At 34.6% G+C, this 18991-nt stretch overlaps 1 protein-coding gene across 1 annotated transcript; it reads right to left on the reverse strand.

The window, feature by feature from the left end:
- Nucleotides 1–4628: 4628 nt before the first annotated feature.
- Nucleotides 4629–12351, reverse strand: LOC149790511 (uncharacterized). The gene is made up of 5 exons (XM_089971399.1): nucleotides 12213–12351; nucleotides 10532–10650; nucleotides 8044–8180; nucleotides 7460–7565; nucleotides 4629–5361 (listed from the first exon to the last, which is right to left on the reverse strand). Exons 2-5 carry the CDS (start codon nucleotides 10647–10649, stop codon nucleotides 5162–5164), a joined length of 561 nt encoding a protein of 186 aa, XP_089827525.1. The 5' UTR covers nucleotide 10650; nucleotides 12213–12351; the 3' UTR covers nucleotides 4629–5161.
- Nucleotides 12352–18991: the final 6640 nt, after the last annotated feature.

Here is an 18991-nt window from a genome sequence, read left to right on the forward strand (position 1 = left end):
ATAAAAACAGTCGAGATCCAAGGTCAATTTAATTAGCGTTTACCCTAATAATAATGTACAGATACGTTCTTACGGAAAATTATATACTACCGGACATTGATTTAGACTTTCGACATTCCCCAATATTTTGAGCTTTGCGTTTTCCAACCGTAAATTATTTGTTATTTTCGCCATTGTATCTATTTGTGATAATACTAATTCCAACCTCATATTCCAGTATCAATAGTCAGGTTCACAGCACAATCTATTTTCCGCTACCAAACAAATGTCAATATCCAAATAGCGAGTTAAGTTACATTTATTTACACACGTTCTTAAATCTCAGCTTCTATGATTACAAATTAGCATCCTTTACATTATTGTCTGTTCCCTAGACAACTCAAGCACTGTGTTAACTAATCTAGAGTTACCATTCATTGTTTCCGGCATGCTGTCCAAACCGGACTATTCCATGTACATGAAAACCAGGACGACAGATATAGCGGAAAGGAAAATAACAATTTATGGCTCTATCTATCTATCTAAAGATATATATATCTATCTCTTTATCTATCTACCTACCTATCTATAAATGTATATATCTATCTAACTATGTGTTTGCGTAGCAATCTCACTCTCTATCTTCCTACCTCTCCACACACACACACACACACACACACACACACACACACACACATTTTGCTATATAGATAATTATTTTTGGACAGTAACTTTTTCCTAATTTAGATTATATATATATATATATATATATATATATATATATATATATATATATATATATATATATATATATATACATATATATATATATATAATGCTACAGATTGTGCATTTAGTGAAAATAGTGAACAGTTTCATACAAAAATAAAATAGTTGACGTATTTCTTCAGCGGTCTGATACAGTTAACATAGCGGTGGCAATGGTACCCGAGCAAAAGGGGAGAACACTCCAACAGACTTAAGACGATTTCTTCATTAAACAATTGATTGCGAGATGCTTACAATTTTCAATCGGAAATATGTGCTTGTTGGCAGGCTTGCATCCTGTTTTGGTAACATAAAATGCACCCTAATTTCGATTTTCCCTTACATTTTGTCTGCCATCTTCTCTAATTATCCTGATATGCTTGAATATCCACTGCTTTCAGATATGACTGTGATTGTGATAAACTGGCTATTCAACAATTTTATCACAATATGTAATCAAGAGTTGTATTTAGATTTGTGTAGCATCGTAACATTTGACATGTATGGGTGATACAAAATATTTTATTTTTTTCTGACAGGTTGATGCTACGATTTCATTGGAAGTAATTGTTAAATTTCTGATCACCTTTGAGAAAAACTAAATGCCAATGTAGTAACAAAACCTTAAGTACAAAACTTGGATCTTGCTTCTCCATAAGGAAACTGTGTCACTGAAACTAAGCTTTTCAAGCAATGACTACTACTACTACTACTGCTACTTCTACTAACACTATCACTACTACCACCACTACTACTACTACTATATAAAAACATTGCTGAGTCTGTTTTACCTCGTGGTTAGGTCTATTAAAATAAAGAAAAAAGAGGTCAAAGCTTTAATTTGCTGAAACCAATTCGGTCATCATAGCCTTGTATTAGATCGCTGATATGTATATGATCAACCAAAAAAAAGTGAGGTTGAATTTACGAAAAGAGTTTTGGGTAGTACAACGAAATATGAGTCTTAGATTCTGAGCTTTCGTTTTGTAGTGCGGTATAAAATGCAAATAAACTGTTCCTTTTGGGCAGAAATACCGGTATATTTTTTCTTCTTGTACAAAAACGATATATATATATATATATATATATATATATATATATATATATATATATATATATATATATATATATATATATATCAGTACCGTTTATACAGTGATAATCAAGATACATAATGTTAAGGATGGTAAGGATAACATACATATTTTGTACATTATGCAAGTAAATTCTCAACCCAATTGATCCAAATAATTAAATTTCGAACTGTATCGATATATTCCAGGCTTACACGTCATTAATTGCAATCTCAAAATTATTCAAAATTTACATCAAAAGTCCATTTAAATATACAATTGGACATTGTACAGTCAATCTTCAGTTAATGTATTTAATTGCCTAAACAGTAGACGGTAAATCAAATTTCATATGTGCAAACAAGTGTGTCATATTCATCTATTCTTTTTTTCCCTCATTCTCAGACCTAATATCATCTTGTGTCTAATACATATCTCATTCACATAAAGTTACCTCAAATACCAGAAGATTTTCAGATAATGAAAATGCATTTTGTTGTTGTTGTTGTATTTTGCAGCACACGATAGGCTGCATGGTATTAATGGTGGAGGAATAACCCTGGAAAACCCTGGAAAGAACCACCGACCAACGAGAAGCTACAGCAAGCTTTCTCACATACCAACATTGGCCGAGTCCGAGCTTCGAACCCGAACAGGGGTGAGATCGCAGTGATCCGTAACGGAACGCTTGAGACCACTCGGCCACTCGAGGCCCCCCAAAATGCATTTTGTAATTGTTAAAATCAGCATATAAAATACATACGTAGCTCGATACAAATAACCCGTAACACTGCATCAAATTATGCTGACAATGGAGTCCAGTCATGGTGATAATATTACACTGTTGTGTGATTAACCATTCTCTCTCAAGTGGATTATGCTTTGCTGTGTAATTTTTATTAGAAGTGCTAGCTTATCAGGATGACCCATATTTGATGTCAGAGAGACTTGATATGATTGGAAAAAGAGCCAAAATAATACTCAACTTGAAACCTGAATTTTGTTAACAATACGTGTTAAGACTTGGTTTAAGTTTCCATTTTGGTATGCACTATGTCATTGCTTTTATCAATGTCACGTATTCGTAGTGCCTTATTGGGCCTTTGTGTTGGCTATTACTATTCATGGAACAGTCGATAAGTGAGGAAACACAGTTCAATCTAACTTACCTATAATGTGTGTGCAATGTTTATGCAATGTAGAACAACATAAACAAGTAGAACTGAAAAAATAGCAACATGCGCAACACAGGTGGGCAACATATTTAGCATTTCAACACACTTCCGTATCACACTGGATCCAACGAACTTTTAAAAAAATTCACGATAGACAAGAAAGTCTAAATAACTTGATACATCGACATCGAGCGAACATAGTATACAAATTAAAATGTATTTCCTCGAAAGGGAGTTTATATTAAACTACATTACGCATACATTTCAGTTCTCAGAATATTCACACATAAGAATTTCGATATTGGAACGTAACACACTTCTCATTACTACTAAACTTTTCCATATTTCAGCAGAGCTTGTAAACACCGTTTTCACCGCTCCGGTGGCCAAAGTGGTTAGAGCGTCCACCTCGGATGCTGGGGGTCACCGGTTCGAAACTCGGCCGAGCCATTTCAGAGACTTATGTGATGGTTTGGTGCCAGGATAATGTGATTCGGTGGGGCATGATGCTACATGTCTGCCATGTATGCGACATGTTACCCGGTGCTAGATATCACTATGGACTGGCAAAGACATCGTAGCGATATGACTAAAACTGTTAAAGCTACAGACTACTGTGTATCACAAGTGTGTACAGGCATACATGTATGTATGTATGTATGTATGTATGTGTGTGTGTGCGCGCGCGTGTGTGTGTGTGTGTGTGTATGTATGTATGTATGTATGTATGTATATATATATATATATATATATATATATATATATATATATATATATATATATATATATATATTTGTAGGTAGGTATTTACGCACGCACGCACGCACATACGTACGTACCTACGTATGTATGTATGTATGTATGTATGTATGTATGTATGTATGTATGTAGGTAGGTATTTACGCACGCACGCATGTATGTATGTATCTGTGTATGTGCATATGTATGTACAGTCCAGTTTTGAATCAATCAGTGCAATGTCGATCGCAAGATGAGAAAGTATGTTAGCACGAAACTTAAAATCCATCAGTCTTGACTATATTTCATGGAGTGAACAAACATGGGACTTATATGCATGTTGACTATACTTCATGGAGAGAAATAAACATAGGACTTATATGCATGTTCATGCAGACAGATTGCTTGAGAAGCTCTTTAATGATTCGTTGTGGTGATAGTGCTTCGTGAGACTTGAACTTAAAATTGATAAACATAATGAAAATTGCGCCCGAGAGAGAGACAGAGACAACGAGCGACTGAGGCAGAAACAGAGAGAGAGAGAGAGAGAGAGAGAGAGAGAGAGTATGGTAAAATATCATATTTTTAGGACTGATGAGGAGATGGATATTACTGCTCAGATTTGCTTTGATGACATTTATAAACCCATACATCATTTTATTTTTATTTAGGCGATACCATTACGGATTAAAACATTTTGAAGTAGGAACTAAATTTTGTATTCCCTGCACATTTTTTAAAGACATAGAATAAGATTTCCTTTGTGCGAAACCATTCAATCTGAAATACTACTACTACTTCTACTTCTGCTACTAATACTACTATTGCTACTAATAATAATCATACAAAATAATAACAAGAAGAAGAAATAGAAGAAAAATCATAAAAGCATTACTGTATTCCAATTTTGTTTTATTTGTGAGCTTTACATTGAAATCGTGTTTTTAAGTGTTAAAATCAAATCAGACGATTGCAAGGTCACGCTTTAGATTTATCTATTAATTTGTGACACATCTCAGTTGTAAATGGAGCTACATCGCCTTTGATGGGACACACTCGGTTATCATACTAGTAGGTAATAATTTAACGAATCATAATGGGCTGAAATACTTCAACATTATATATATATATATATATATATATATATATATATATATATATATATGCAATCGCCATATTCATAAAACAGTTGCCGACGTTTGTAAATGTATTTCGAAAGAAAAGGTTTCTCTCGGACATGTAAGCTAATTAAAATGTACGTCAATATTTTCAAATATCAAGCCTTATTCAACATAAAATTCACTTTCTTTTCCACCTATACAATATCCCTTTCCTATTGTATTGTATTAACTAACGAATAAATAACATAAAGCTGACGTACTAATATACGTCAAGTAATCTGGTTAATGTTTACTATTTTTTTCAGGGTCAGTTGACGGTGGTATTTAGACTTCTGTCAGATTCCATCTCCGTTGTTATGTCTAAGTTGTCGAAGTACATTGGTGGTGTGCAGTCAACGCTCTTCATTCCTTTCCTCAGCATCTCTTGAGTTGCAGGCATCACGTCACTCCAGCTTTGAACCCAGGAACATGAATTCGATTCCCAAGCGTGATTGCCATCTCCCCAACCTGGATTATAAGTTTGCATTTAATACGTAAATATGTTCAAGCCGTGTGTAATGTGTTATTCTACTCAGAAAACAATTTCTAGTAAAGTAATCATGTTTGATCTTAACTCATTTCCATCATATTTAAGTTACCAATATGTTCAATAATTTTAATGTATTATGGATAGTTCTTTGACTTGTAAAAGCTGTAATGTATTACTTTTATCAAATCAAAGGTGGACTGGTTAAGTTTCAAGTGCAATATACTTGACCTACACGTAGGTCGAAATGGTTAATTATTCAGTTCACTACCCATCCATCAAGATGCAACAACCACAAAAACAATAACAACAAAATAATAATAATAATAATAATAATAATAATAATAATAATAATAATAAATAAATAAATAATTAATATTTAAAATGTTTCTAATTCGTGTAGGTTTTTGCTGTTAAGAGGACTATACAAATAAGAAAAAGCTAAAAAAGTATAGACATACTTGCAAATAGAATTTCAGAAATTTTGTAAAAGTAAAGACGTTTTGACAAATGAAAACAAACATCTAGGCAGATTATAGAAATTCAGTAGCCTTTGTCAATGTATGCAAATGTCATGTCGGTTCGTTTGAACCGAACTAACATATTGATGGCTTATCATGCCGAGGAAACACCAATAACACACTGACGCTACTGACCTCCACTGATCTGAGAGGATGAGGTGACAAATAAACTTATCAATCACGTGTAAAAATGTCAACATTTTATATTCAATCATGTTTTAGTTAAAATTGATAGCAGCAAACAAAGAATTGTATAAACTGTCAAAGTTATAAATATAATGAGTAAAACATTGAGTCAGACACCTGTTCGAATGAGCCAGGTATTGGTTTGTGACAGGATGAGTGCGAAGTTTAAAAAAAATATGGTACAATGATGTTCTGTTTGCCCAGAATATCGCATGTTTATGAAACGATTTCGTTTAACTTTATTCTTTGCTTTTCTTAAAATTATATATAATGTTTCTAATTGATAAAATTAATGTTGGTAAATATTGGGAATAAACTTTAACATGCTATGTAAAATAACAGTTTAGAAGAATTTATTTATTTGTTATCGAATTTTCATTTTACGAAGTCAGATGCTTACATGGATAAGCATAGAGTTAGTCACCTCTACTAATAAGACAATTATCAGTTTCTGATTGATTAAATGCCAGTAATAGAAAACTAAGGACCCGATGCATATTCCGTAGCACAACAGGTTTCAATTACAACTCGCTGTTTCATAGCCTTGCCCTCAATCGCATATTTATTCGAGATGTCAGGCAAATACACATGATCTGGCATGTTTTGAAATAATCCTAGTCTGCATCCTACATCCAGCACAAATTCATTCATTTCCAGAGTGACTTTTCATCTGCTAATATGCCTATATCAACGTTCATTTAGTTTGCAATAATCTTTTGAAAATGCTATCAGGAGTCACGCTTATCGTTACAGTTTATACTGAATTGTTTGATCTTCACAAAATGTCACCATTTTACGGTGATGTTTAACAGTTGAATTTCCTTAATTAGTACATATGTACAACATAATCAAGGAACTACGCTGTGGAGGTGTAAATATCAGGATAAGGTAAACTAATACCGTGATGTTTATGTAATAGCATGTTCTGGTTTCCGCTCTTGTTTGACATTTCAGAACTAAATTTGTAGGTGCCTATTTGTAAGATAGGGCGAAAAAATAGCATTACTATTTAAACATTTGACTATTGTGGACCGTGTCAATTTAACACTCTCCCTAAATTAAACTTCCAGAAGGGCCATATTGCTGAGTTACTACCTACTGAGACAGAAGTGTTCAACAAACATGACCAAGTCATGGTTGAAACGCTACAAATTCCATGACACTTCAACAATAGAAATTCGAATGAAGTCAGATAACTTTGCTGTGGATTGGGATAAAACGCCTCTTAACAATCCGTTCTCAGTTTTGATTCACACAATGCCGAAAGTTGAAAAACTATCTGTTTTACTCAGAATTCTCTTCTCATTTACTCATACATTATGCTTGGGCACTCATCTCCCTACATTTAACGGATAAACAAGGGTGCACGTACCTGTGAGAAGGAGTTCCTCCTTGACAGGGAGTAAGAGATCGCACATTCCAGTAACTCTTGGTGTTTGAATAATTATGGTGCTTGGAACATCAACGGAAGGTGGTTTCTATCCGAAATATACTATATAGATTATATCCAAGCTGACAACACCATATATATTGGTACCTTCAAATTCAATATGTATATATATATATATATATATATATGTGTGTGTGTGTGTGTGTGTGTGTGTGTGTGTGTGTGATATATTATACCTTGAAGAAATACAAAATACTATGCAAATATATGTTCTTCTCCTATAAATCTTTGAGATTAATTGTTCATTTTTATGACGATGACGTGTACATTTTATAACATATTGTAACACTAACGTCAGTCGGTTTTAAATAGTTATAGATGTATGCTAGCTATGGAAACAGTCCTGTAGGTCTATTAAATACCCTAATTTCCAAAAGAATGCTGGAAGAGGACAATAAGCATATTTCAAATATCAACTACAACTCTGATTATGATATGATGTTGTGCATTGCAGAAGTAATAATTTGATAAAACCAGAAAATGAAAGCATAAATAAAAATATTTACCTTAAAAACTTCTTCGACCTTGACCTTGTACTGGTAGTAAACTATGAACCATTCCGAGTTCAATATCGGGAATCTCTTAGCCCATTTTGGAATCTCGGGGTTTTGTGGGATTTCCTCCAGAACTAATCCACGAATGGCTGTAATTTATCAAATATACGTGCATTTGAATGATGTAAATCATGTGGACATTGATGCGTGATGAGTTTTAACAACCCTCCAGTCAACTTACCAAGAAACTAAACCCCCAAAAAGACACATATAAACCCTTCCAGTTTTCTCTGCCTTTTCAAATAAAGAAAGGAGTATATATCATCCGCATATTATGTTAATGTAACTAGTGTATTAGCGGCTTGAGAACAACTGCAACATGGACATACAGATGTGGTTTATGTGGTTACAACTGTCCTGCTTCAACTACGCATTTCACAACGATATAAACTATGAACACTGTACCTTAACATAATCCTCTTGTTTTTTCATATTTGTCTTAGTTGTCTGTGATGACTTGTCGATGTTCGTTTAAAGAATATGCCAAAACTGATTTGTTTGTCTGTTATTAGTCTTTGCCTTTCCAGTCAAATTCGCATGCATTTTTCGACAGTTGCCCTCAAGCTGACCACGTCGATTATTATGACCCCATCTATCTCAGTCTGTCAAAAATATCGTAGCTGATACCGATCTATAATTGGTGTAGAGGAGAAAGTATATTAATCATATTGATTACGTTTGGTGGCAATTTCACCTTTATCTTAAAATTAGCTCCTCATCGAGTTTTGGTCTCAATTTCTTATCCGACTCCATAGCCACAGAAGACTATGCAGTTGGGCTCTGAAGTATGAAATCAGTTATCTGAGGCGTTGCTTATGTTGTGGTTTAAAAACCTTTAGAGCATGACATTCTCTTTTGCATTTGTAATATTTTAGGCTAGCGTCCTGAGTTTCCGCGTGTTGTTTGATGCTGTTCTCTCTGCGCTGCGGAAGCTTTTCGAATTTGCCAGTTGCACTTGTCTCTGCATTCACTTGAGTCTTTGATTGAGATCATGCCGCCTGATAACTTTCGTCTTGATCAAGTGTTTCCCAGCTATCCATATCCATATTCAAGGCCATGAATATTTGCACACATCGAAGAAGCGCGGATGTGTACGACCTGGCGCTACTTTTTACCAGATACTTTTTTTTATGTCGTATGTGTAATTCGATGTTCATAGCCATTCCATCGCAGTTGACGCAGCCCTAGCATTGTGACTATGCTACGAATTTATGCACGCTCAATAACATCTCTGTGTGAATCTCTTAGCCTTTCATGAGATGCAGCGGATGCATCGAATGGCAGTATAATTAAATCTGCTTAACCTCGTTTTTTGATATAGGGATTATGGCCATGGCTCTCTGCCATTGAGCAGTGTGCTAATAATGCAGTCTTATTACACTCGCTGTTCGGAATTTTCTGTGAGCTTGTTGTTACTCCAGATCCGCTTCCTCAAAGACTGTTGAATCGGCCTTTCCAAATCTGGAGTTGAGCTCTGTGTCAGGATTGAGGTTGTATGTGATGGTAGACCCAATATATATGCATTTCTTAAGCTTGAATTCGAATGTTTGCTGTTGATTTATGGTGGTTCTTCAAATGCTTAACCCATCTACACAGTCGCGTTAAGAATGATTATTAAGCCGCAGGTCTTGACGAGCTTTTAAAATTTGTGTATTATATCTTGGATTTGAGCTGTTCCTTGGCTTGTCACTTGCCTCAAAGACATTTTCAAAGATGAAAACGTTGCACACAAACCAGTACAATTAACAGTTTGGGCGAAACATGTTGCCAAAAGTGAACAGATAGGTTGTTGTAGGGTTTCGATATATTGCAATGAATTCTCTTTGTTAGCTCTTCTATCGACATTGATGCAGCTGATATCTGGCATTAGATCATACCAAGGAATGATCCTTGTCGCAGTCAGCACTATGGTAACTATGAGTGACGAGTACGCTGTTGAGCCTGCTGTGATTAGTGATGATTTACCTAGCGACAGTTGTCAATTAGCTTCGCTTAATCAGTGATTCGCATGGACCGCTGATTGTTCATGGTTCACGACGCCTGTGCAACATGGAGTCATGTTTAATTTATCGATTGTTTGTCGGAAGCCTAACAGCTAAATATTAGGACATTTAATTTTTCGATATTTTTTTTTTCGCTATAAAGGACAAATGCACATCTTTGAAACGTAGTTGTTTACCTGGTTGTGTCAATATTTTCAATATATCCACAAACGTGTTTGTTAAGTATATCTGTCAAGTTTAACAAATGACATCCTAAATTCTGTAGTAGCTAGCATGCTAATGACATGTTGGAGTACTCTCAGTAAGTCCATTTATTCAGTGAGTACAAATATTAAGGAAGACGGAAGAAACTATGGAGAGATGACCAACTTGATATATGACTCCTACAATCAGCCCGCTCTTTGAAGTTAAGGTACAATTAAAGGTGGCATACTTACCAAAAGAAGCATCACAGAACAGGTGTTCTTCGCGGTCGCCCCATTTACATATGCACGCATAGCTGATGTCAGGCAATTGTGCCAGCAACACGCAGATAAGAAATAACTTCAGTAACATCCTGTAAATGTAAGCGACTTTTCATGAAATTTGATTACATAGTTTACGTTTGTAATATATATATATATATATATATATATATATATATATATATATATATATATATATGTGTGTGTGTGTGTGTGTGTGTGTGTGTGTGTGTGTGTATATATATATATATATATATATATATATATATATATATATATATATACAAGCCAATATTTGTGCATGTTATGAAGGTAAAGTAAGGATGGCACAAATTAAGATTAGCGCTGAAATCACAAGAGTTGGAAAAAACATCCTTAATATTCCTCCTAATTGCTCAAAAGTATAAAACAATTAATGACAAACTGGATTAACGATACACAAGATTATGCTAGAAGTGATGCCGATTGATATATTTATAAGTTAAACCAAAGCATCTTATATAAACAATATAAAGCTATGTGATTATTGTATAGATGTTTAATGGGTTGGTTTATGTTTCGGCAAATCAACAAGGAATCTTATCCTAAGAGTTAAAAATCTTGCGAAAATGTCCCGACAAAGTCCAGTCAAACGTTTCCCGGTGAAAAGAGGAAAATGGTTTAGCCCGATCATATCATAATCTTTCGCAAAAATGATGGGAAGCATTTGCTTTCTAATACAGCTTCACCAAAGAACTCAACGTTTCCCCCAAGAGTGCAAGGAAGTATTCACACACTGTAAGGATATCGTTGTTATTATTCTACAATCCATCATTCTGTTTTATCAAACATCCTCCAAAAAAGGTGCTGAAATCTAACTGACCATTCACACAGAAAGAAATTTTAAACCTTAAACACAGAAAAACACAATTACTAATGACATACTTTATACCGGTGATTAGGTGAGTGAATCTCAGCCTGACGGATCATACACTTTCGTTGTTGTTGTTTTTGTTGTAGGGTTTAACACTATTTTCTAGCACATGATAGGCTATATTTGTCGGCCGGTATATATGGTGGAGGAAGAACCCGGGAAAACTCCGAAAAAAACCATCGACCCACGAGAAGCTGCTGGCAAGCTTTCTCACGTAGCCACATTGGCCTAGCCCGAGACTCGAACCCACGCAGACAGAATTGAAATGGTAGTTATCCGTATAGGTGGGCGCTTTAGACCACTCGGCAACTTGGGACCCAATAATTGTTCGTAAAAATCCCGGCTATAGTTCGGTCTTGGTAAACAGTTGCCAGTTAAAGAGCTCTAAGGTTTAGCAGGAATTTTTCACAAGTGTGAATACAAGCGTTTTCAAGAGAATGAGTAGAGAGTTTTGCCAAAGAATGCACAATGTCTATTAAGATTGTAGGCAAACATTTGCTAGCAAAAATAGTATGCCATCGATAGCATAGCGCATACAATTACTTAGAACATACATTATTTATCAAATACATACAAAAAGCGCAGAAATAGCTAAAAATATATGGCCATACATACATGCATAGCAGAAAGAAATATGGGAAATTAAGTACAATCATATATAAATATTTAAAAATCCAACATATTTTCTACTTTTTATGAGCAGCTTAGAGTAGAAAAAAGACACAGTAATGACGATCTCACCTGTATCCTTGACTTTCAAACCAGGCTACAACGCACTTCAGATATATCTTCTCTTTTTATACTGGTGCAGTAATAGTAGATAGAGACATCAACATTTTGAGCACTAGAATTACAGTAACATAACTCCTTTCAGAATTTACAACTCAGAATGACAGTTGTACTTCATTACCGTCTGTATACAAATGAGCATTGTTTTGAAACAAAAATTATTTATTATACAGAGAAAATCACTTTGCTGACGAGATTTAAGGATTTCACTTATCTCATTGTTTATAGATTGATCAATCTTCTCACCTTAGTCTCTCTCACCCCTCTCTCTCGTCCCCCCATCTCTCTCTTTCTATCTATCTATCTATCAATCTATCTAACTATCTATCTATCTATCTATCTATCTATATATATATATATATATATATATATATATATATATATATATATATATATATATATATATATATATACTTGTAATAATACGTTGCATGAGATTATTGTACATAATACTGAGTTATGCACACATTGCATACAATATTATTGGTAACATGTGTTAAAAAAATATGCCGCCTATGTAGGTTATGAACTATTTGTTCATGCGTAAAGTGACATTGCTGTAGATCTGCATGTAGAATAATTTATAACATTTGATAAGATTGGGTTACATTTTAAAACATCTGCAGCACATGTCATATCTTTTAATTGCATATGCCACTATAATTTTTGCATTATAACTTTCCTCTGCTACCTGTATGTCAATATTGTGTTATTTATATAAGGATTTTTTCCCTGCTGAAGCAACCGATGTATCTTGCCCTGTGGTACAAACAACGTAACATTTGAAAGATTGAAGGTGCGATAAGATAAAATAAACCTGTATCCTGTACCAGAAGAAGCAATTTAGCAGGTATTTACGTAAAAAAAGAACATGTTCCTTTTATTGCGTACACAACGTGTTCATGAAAGAAGCTTAAATACATCCCCCACTTTTTGTAAATTTACCCATTTTCAATGGTTGATCATCTAAAGATAGTAGCAATTGCATTAGAACTAGTAGCTTTATTTTATTAAACACCCCATATATTTATCCTGCATGTAGAAAAAGTGATTATCGTAAGAAAATATCTTACATATTATCACTTTCTTTCTCCTTTTCACTAAGTGTTCACACTGTTGCAGGACATGCGCATCTCGTATCGGACTCATCAGCTACATGATGACCCATCAGCGAAGAGCAGCGCAGGATTGACTTCAGCGAGCCCCGATGGACAACTAACAACAAACTATTATTAAAATTATATTTATTATTATTATTATTATTATTATTATTATTATTATTATTGTTTTTGTTGTTGTTGTAGTAGTAATAGTAGTAGTAGTATTTGAGACTAAACGACAAACTCACTTATCACAAACCCATATCTGGAATATGCAATGTTGGTCTACATCTAGAATTAAATATTTACAACGTGTTAAGACATAATGGTCTCTAAGTAACATGAAAGACTGGAAGCAATCAGTTTCGTAAAATTCAACAAATAAATTTATATCTCTAGAAAATAGAGTGAAACTTTAACAGGAACTTCCATTAATACGAACAAACACCCAAATATAATCGCAACCCCATTTTCTGAAGCAAAACGTAATCGTCGTAAACGACATTACACCAAACTATAACCGTGTTCTGGTCTTAAATTAAATTCTAGTAAACATCATAAAAACAAAGGAACTAAAACGTGCTCAAAAGTATTATGATATGGATTATAGTAAACCGCGTACAGGACATTCCATGTAAAACCTCAGTCGTATAATTCGAAAAGGTTTTAGCCTCAAATGCATCTTTTTTGTTCATTAAATAATGCGATTTGTTAAGAATACAGACTGTGTAAACATCCTGGTAGAAAACAATCAAATCAACTAACAAACACATTCCATCTTGCCTTTATATATACCTAAATACTAATCCATTAGCTATTTAAACCAAACGGGTACACATATTCAAGTTATCAACGATGCACTGGGGAAATTTTAAGGGAAAGATAAAGGTTTTTCTGTCATTGTTCCTTTGACATGAAACTAGGGATTAATACTAATTATAGCAAGATTTACAGAAGCAATTCATTTGAGAATTAGTAAAACTAAAGCTGTAAAAATTCTTTGAGAAAGTTTTTATTACATTTTTATGCCTTCCTTTGCCAATTTGATAGCTCATTGATCACTAAGCACCAGTTCTTCAGTTGTTTGCGTTTTCTCATAATGTGTACATTTTTCACGAAAAAAACTTACTGTTACCTGTGTGTCTTTCATAGTGCTGAAAGCCCCCTTAAAGAAATGGGAGATCTCAGGATCATATAAGTGTTATATAATGACTTGATTATACCAGTTGTTACCCTGATTAGCATAGAGAAAATGACTACAGGATCACTGTGACCTATACGTGTTGATTGGTAAATACTAAGGAGAAAGTGTTTTCATCAAATGACTGATAAATAAGTATGTCAGAGAAAGGAATACCTGCATGAACAGCATCATTCGCATGAACTCTCTTTGCATCGCTATGGTAAATGCACAAGAACTATACAAATCGAGGATTTTATATTAAGTTGGATCAACGTTTTGATCCAAACAAGGCTTGTCAGTTACAACTGAATTAACCACCACCCAATGTCATCTAGTTTTGCCTATCTATAAATGAATACTATGAGTAAAGAAATTACTACTCCCCTTGTCACGGGTCTATTTCCACATTGAACATTAACAAAGCCTGACTCTGCACGCTGAATAAGAACAGTGTCACGGGAAGAAGACTTCCAGGCAAAGGCAAAACAGCTTATAATAAAAGACACTGTAAAACGCATGCGTCCCTTAAGTTTTCAGGATTGGATTGGCAAGGTCATAAATAGCTGCCCATGGTCTTTTTGAAATAAATGCGTTTAGAATGGCTGAAATATTCATATCTATTTCAATCTGTTTTTACTGTGATTGTTTAAATATCATATCAATACATTATAAAGACTTGCTTATCAAAACCAAAGCGAACGCAGCAAATAAATTTTTCACAAGCTACATGACCAAAATTAGTTGTATGTCTTGTTCTGCCAATTATGTATTTACTAGATTAATGTCTTGCAAGCTCCAGTTACTCGTCCATTTTTAAAGATTCTTAAAATTCCTGAGTAGGGTTTTGAAACGTTTGCTACATTAGATAATACTATGTATTCTATTGGTTTCATCAAATATATCTGAAATATGCGAAAATAAAATATTTACCAAGGACGACATGACTTCCGAAGCAAAGTCGATTTAAATTGTAAATACAATTATATGTTTCTCTGAAGTATTTTAGAGAAATGTAAATCGCCGACGAGCCCCCAATTTTGTGTCACAACTGTATCATTTGAATGAAAGTGGCAGAAAATTGCAAAACCAAATGTTCTGTAAAACTGAAAAGATAATTCAGTTATCTATGTTAAAAAGTTAAATTGTAAAGGAAACTAAGGTATTGTAAATTAAATCCCAATCTATCAAAGGTCTATCACACGACTAAAATTATAGACCGTTCGAAAATAATTTTAATTTTGTGTAATTAAATGTGTCCTCACTAACACCAAAGAACTTAGTAATTCCGATGCAAAATTTAAATATTTGCTCTCATATTATATCCTAGAACAACATCAGCTGATTATATATGGATAAACAACGAAGACTTGATTTACAAAACATCTTTATTAAATTTCATACTGACATGTGGCGAAATGGCGTTTTCTGAATATAAAAACAATCATCCTAATAGAACAGTAGACACAAATAAAAAACGTTTCAACTAAATATCTATTTATAAGTTAAATACGCGATGTAACAAGATCACCGGGTGGGATTTCCGGATTTACAACAGAACACTTTTGGCGATGATATAAATACAATGTTTAATAATGAATGATTTGAATGAGCAATTAATTATGAATATGTGCGTGTATATATAATCCAAATATTGGATTTAATTAATATAATAACGCACATACTTAATAATGGAAAATACAAATAAAATGCTTTACAAAATACAGAGACATGGGGTGAATGGCTCACAACGATTTGACAATGAAAAGATTGATATAGCTTACTCAGCTAGTAAACAATGTAGAATTTTACTCATGTAGTAAAATGAATTCACTCAGGTAGTGAAATTATGGTGATAACAAGGGACAGATATACCACTTAGATTTACAGTCCCGAAAGATACAATGGGTTTTACGAACCCCAAAATTAGCTAACGGCTAATTGATTATATGTAAGGAGATACACTCCGTCATCAGCACACTTTATCTCAGCTCCACGGCTGCTACAGTCCAGATTCACAGCTGCTACGTTTAATTCCTGTGGTTGACTTCACAGCTTGCACCACGTCGACCCCGATCACTGATAACTTTGAGCGCTCGGGTCATTCTGGTCACTCTAGACACCCTAGATAATCTGGACACTTCAAACAGCTCTACACAGCCCCACACACTCAGACACTCCGGACACTCGGAACACACCGAACAGCTGAAAATATATCCAACTGCGTGTACTATACATTACATGGGCATAAAAACGTAATGACGTTATACACGGCAAGTTATACGGATTACATTACCGGTACAATAAGAGGTTCAGAAATAAACCTAATCCTGCTCGATAAGAATCCTACTGTACTAAACATTTCTTAAATACGTAGCCTTATATTACTAATATAAATCCCTTGCTAAGTCGCAAACAAGAATAGAAATACGTACATTATGCTGCATAAACCAAAGCTACATAGCAAACATACAAAAATAAACGATGTAGTACAATAATTATATCTTACACACAAGAAATTAATAAACATACCTACCTCTACAGCTGAAGATATGCAAGTTCTTATAGTAGACCGCTGACTGACAAGACTATCAATAATGTAAAGAGCTTTACCTACGGCGAGGTATTAATACACAGATATTTTTTTTGCACTGAAAACATTATGTTCTTCCCATCGAAAGCACTTCGCACGTGCTGCATAGCATGAACCGAACTCACTATCTCGAAATTCAACACAACATACATAAATTACCCTCGGGTATCGTTGTAAACGAAAAACTAAACCCGAGTATATGTATTTAATAAATAAAAATGTTTATACTATTCCGTGACACGCGACATTGATGGGATACACACTAAAAATCTATCATCAATCATGAACATAAGTCAATCACGCAATACAAATTAAATGTACATTACACTGGGGATGTGCATTTTACCAGAAGATTTGCTCCAAGGTGTTATTGAAAATTGTGTTAATCATCAACCGGCAGTTGTAGTGAGCGTGACATATTATTATACTGCAGTATGCCTCTGTGAGATGGATTTGTAATACGAATGTTGATGCTACATGGAGCACATTATTAAGGCCTACCTGACTGTGGTATATCCAGCATATGCCATGACAGTTAACATGGCATCAGTAAAAGGAAATCACCACCATTGACATGTATGCACACGCAACGACAAACCACTCAGGCAAAAGTCCGATGAAATTGGAAGTTCCGTGTTCCTAAACTCAGTTCGCGCATTGCTAATGAGTTAGGCTTGATTAAGAAACCAAAACTCTCAAGTATTGTTGAATATGATTTTGATATCGTTGGCATGAATTCGTCTATACGTGATTACATCGTCGGCTGATGATCAACAGTGTTAATACGGTCAGAGATTTTAAGGAAGCTCTGAGTGGCAATGCATCCACGTTGATTGATGTTCTAAAGATAAAGTTGCTATAATTAATGATCTCGATTAAACTGAAGATAATCATGTCATGTAAGGTGGTGAGATGCCCGAACAGGAAGTCAATCTTCAACAGAGACATGTTGATGTTTGGTTAAATTGATCGTTGGTCACGGTGTGCTGCCGACTACTTGCAAAGGAATTTCATGGTCTATTGTGTGCGGTAACCGATAAGCTTACCACAATGATAGTTGTATCATCAACTCAAGTATTTTATGCATTAACATCACAATTGTCCGCAACATTAGACAGTCGTTGTTGAGAACAGGTTTTCATTGACCCAAAGATATTTTCGAAAATGACCAGAATTTGCGTGCCTGTAGGCTCTTAATTCAATATCGAGCCAGATATTGATAAGATTGTCTCAGCGATTCGTATCAATGTAATTTATAATGCTTTTAGTAAAAAGAGACCTGTGACTATAGGAATAAGGTTGCAGTGTTAAATAATATTTATTTTCACCAACTGCAGAATTAGATGATTTGTTATGCCTGTTGACATTTAAGGACAGAAGCGCCAGACCAGCAACCCAACACTGCGATGATGTGAACATGACCTACTTTACCATTAAATTGGATTTTGACCGAATTGACCAGCACGAATAATGACGACGTCGACAAAAACCAGTTTGCATGCTTTTTATAAAACCAAAATCTGACATACTTCAAACGTCCAACGCGGTTATGGACAACGTTATTCCAAAGCCGCGAAGAAAAAGCACATGAAAACGACTATGTGCTGACTAATTGGACGTTGAAACATCCAGGGATTGCGTCTGCAATTGTGTAGTCGACTTCTACTACAAATGTCTTCTTCCAGAAAAATGTTTTCGATAATTGTATGGCAGGCGTACCGGTAAAAGCATTACTTATTTGGAAGAGTCTTTTTCTACTGCACGCAGCCGCGATGCGTCCGGACAATGTTAGTCTCTTGATCAGCTGAACTCCCAGGTGAATTTATTAATAGTCGAACTGGGAAGGATTCTTAAAGTC

This window comes from Sinohyriopsis cumingii, chromosome 10, assembly GCF_028554795.1.
Source record: "Sinohyriopsis cumingii isolate HCF-2022 chromosome 10, ASM2855479v2, whole genome shotgun sequence".
NCBI classification, from domain to species: Eukaryota; Metazoa; Mollusca; class Bivalvia; order Unionida; family Unionidae; genus Sinohyriopsis; species Sinohyriopsis cumingii.

Coding starts and splice junctions, on each gene's coding strand:
- LOC149790511 (XM_089971399.1), bottom strand. CDS start 10,649: ATGTTACTGAAGTTATTTCTTATCTGCGTGTTGCTGGCACAATTGCCT. Junction 8,181..10,531: donor GTTCTGTGATGCTTCTTTTG/GTAAGTATGCCA, acceptor GATAAATTACAG/CCATTCGTGGATTAGTTCTG. Junction 5,362..7,459: donor GGAGGAACTCCTTCTCACAG/GTACGTGCACCC, acceptor CTTATAATCCAG/GTTGGGGAGATGGCAATCAC.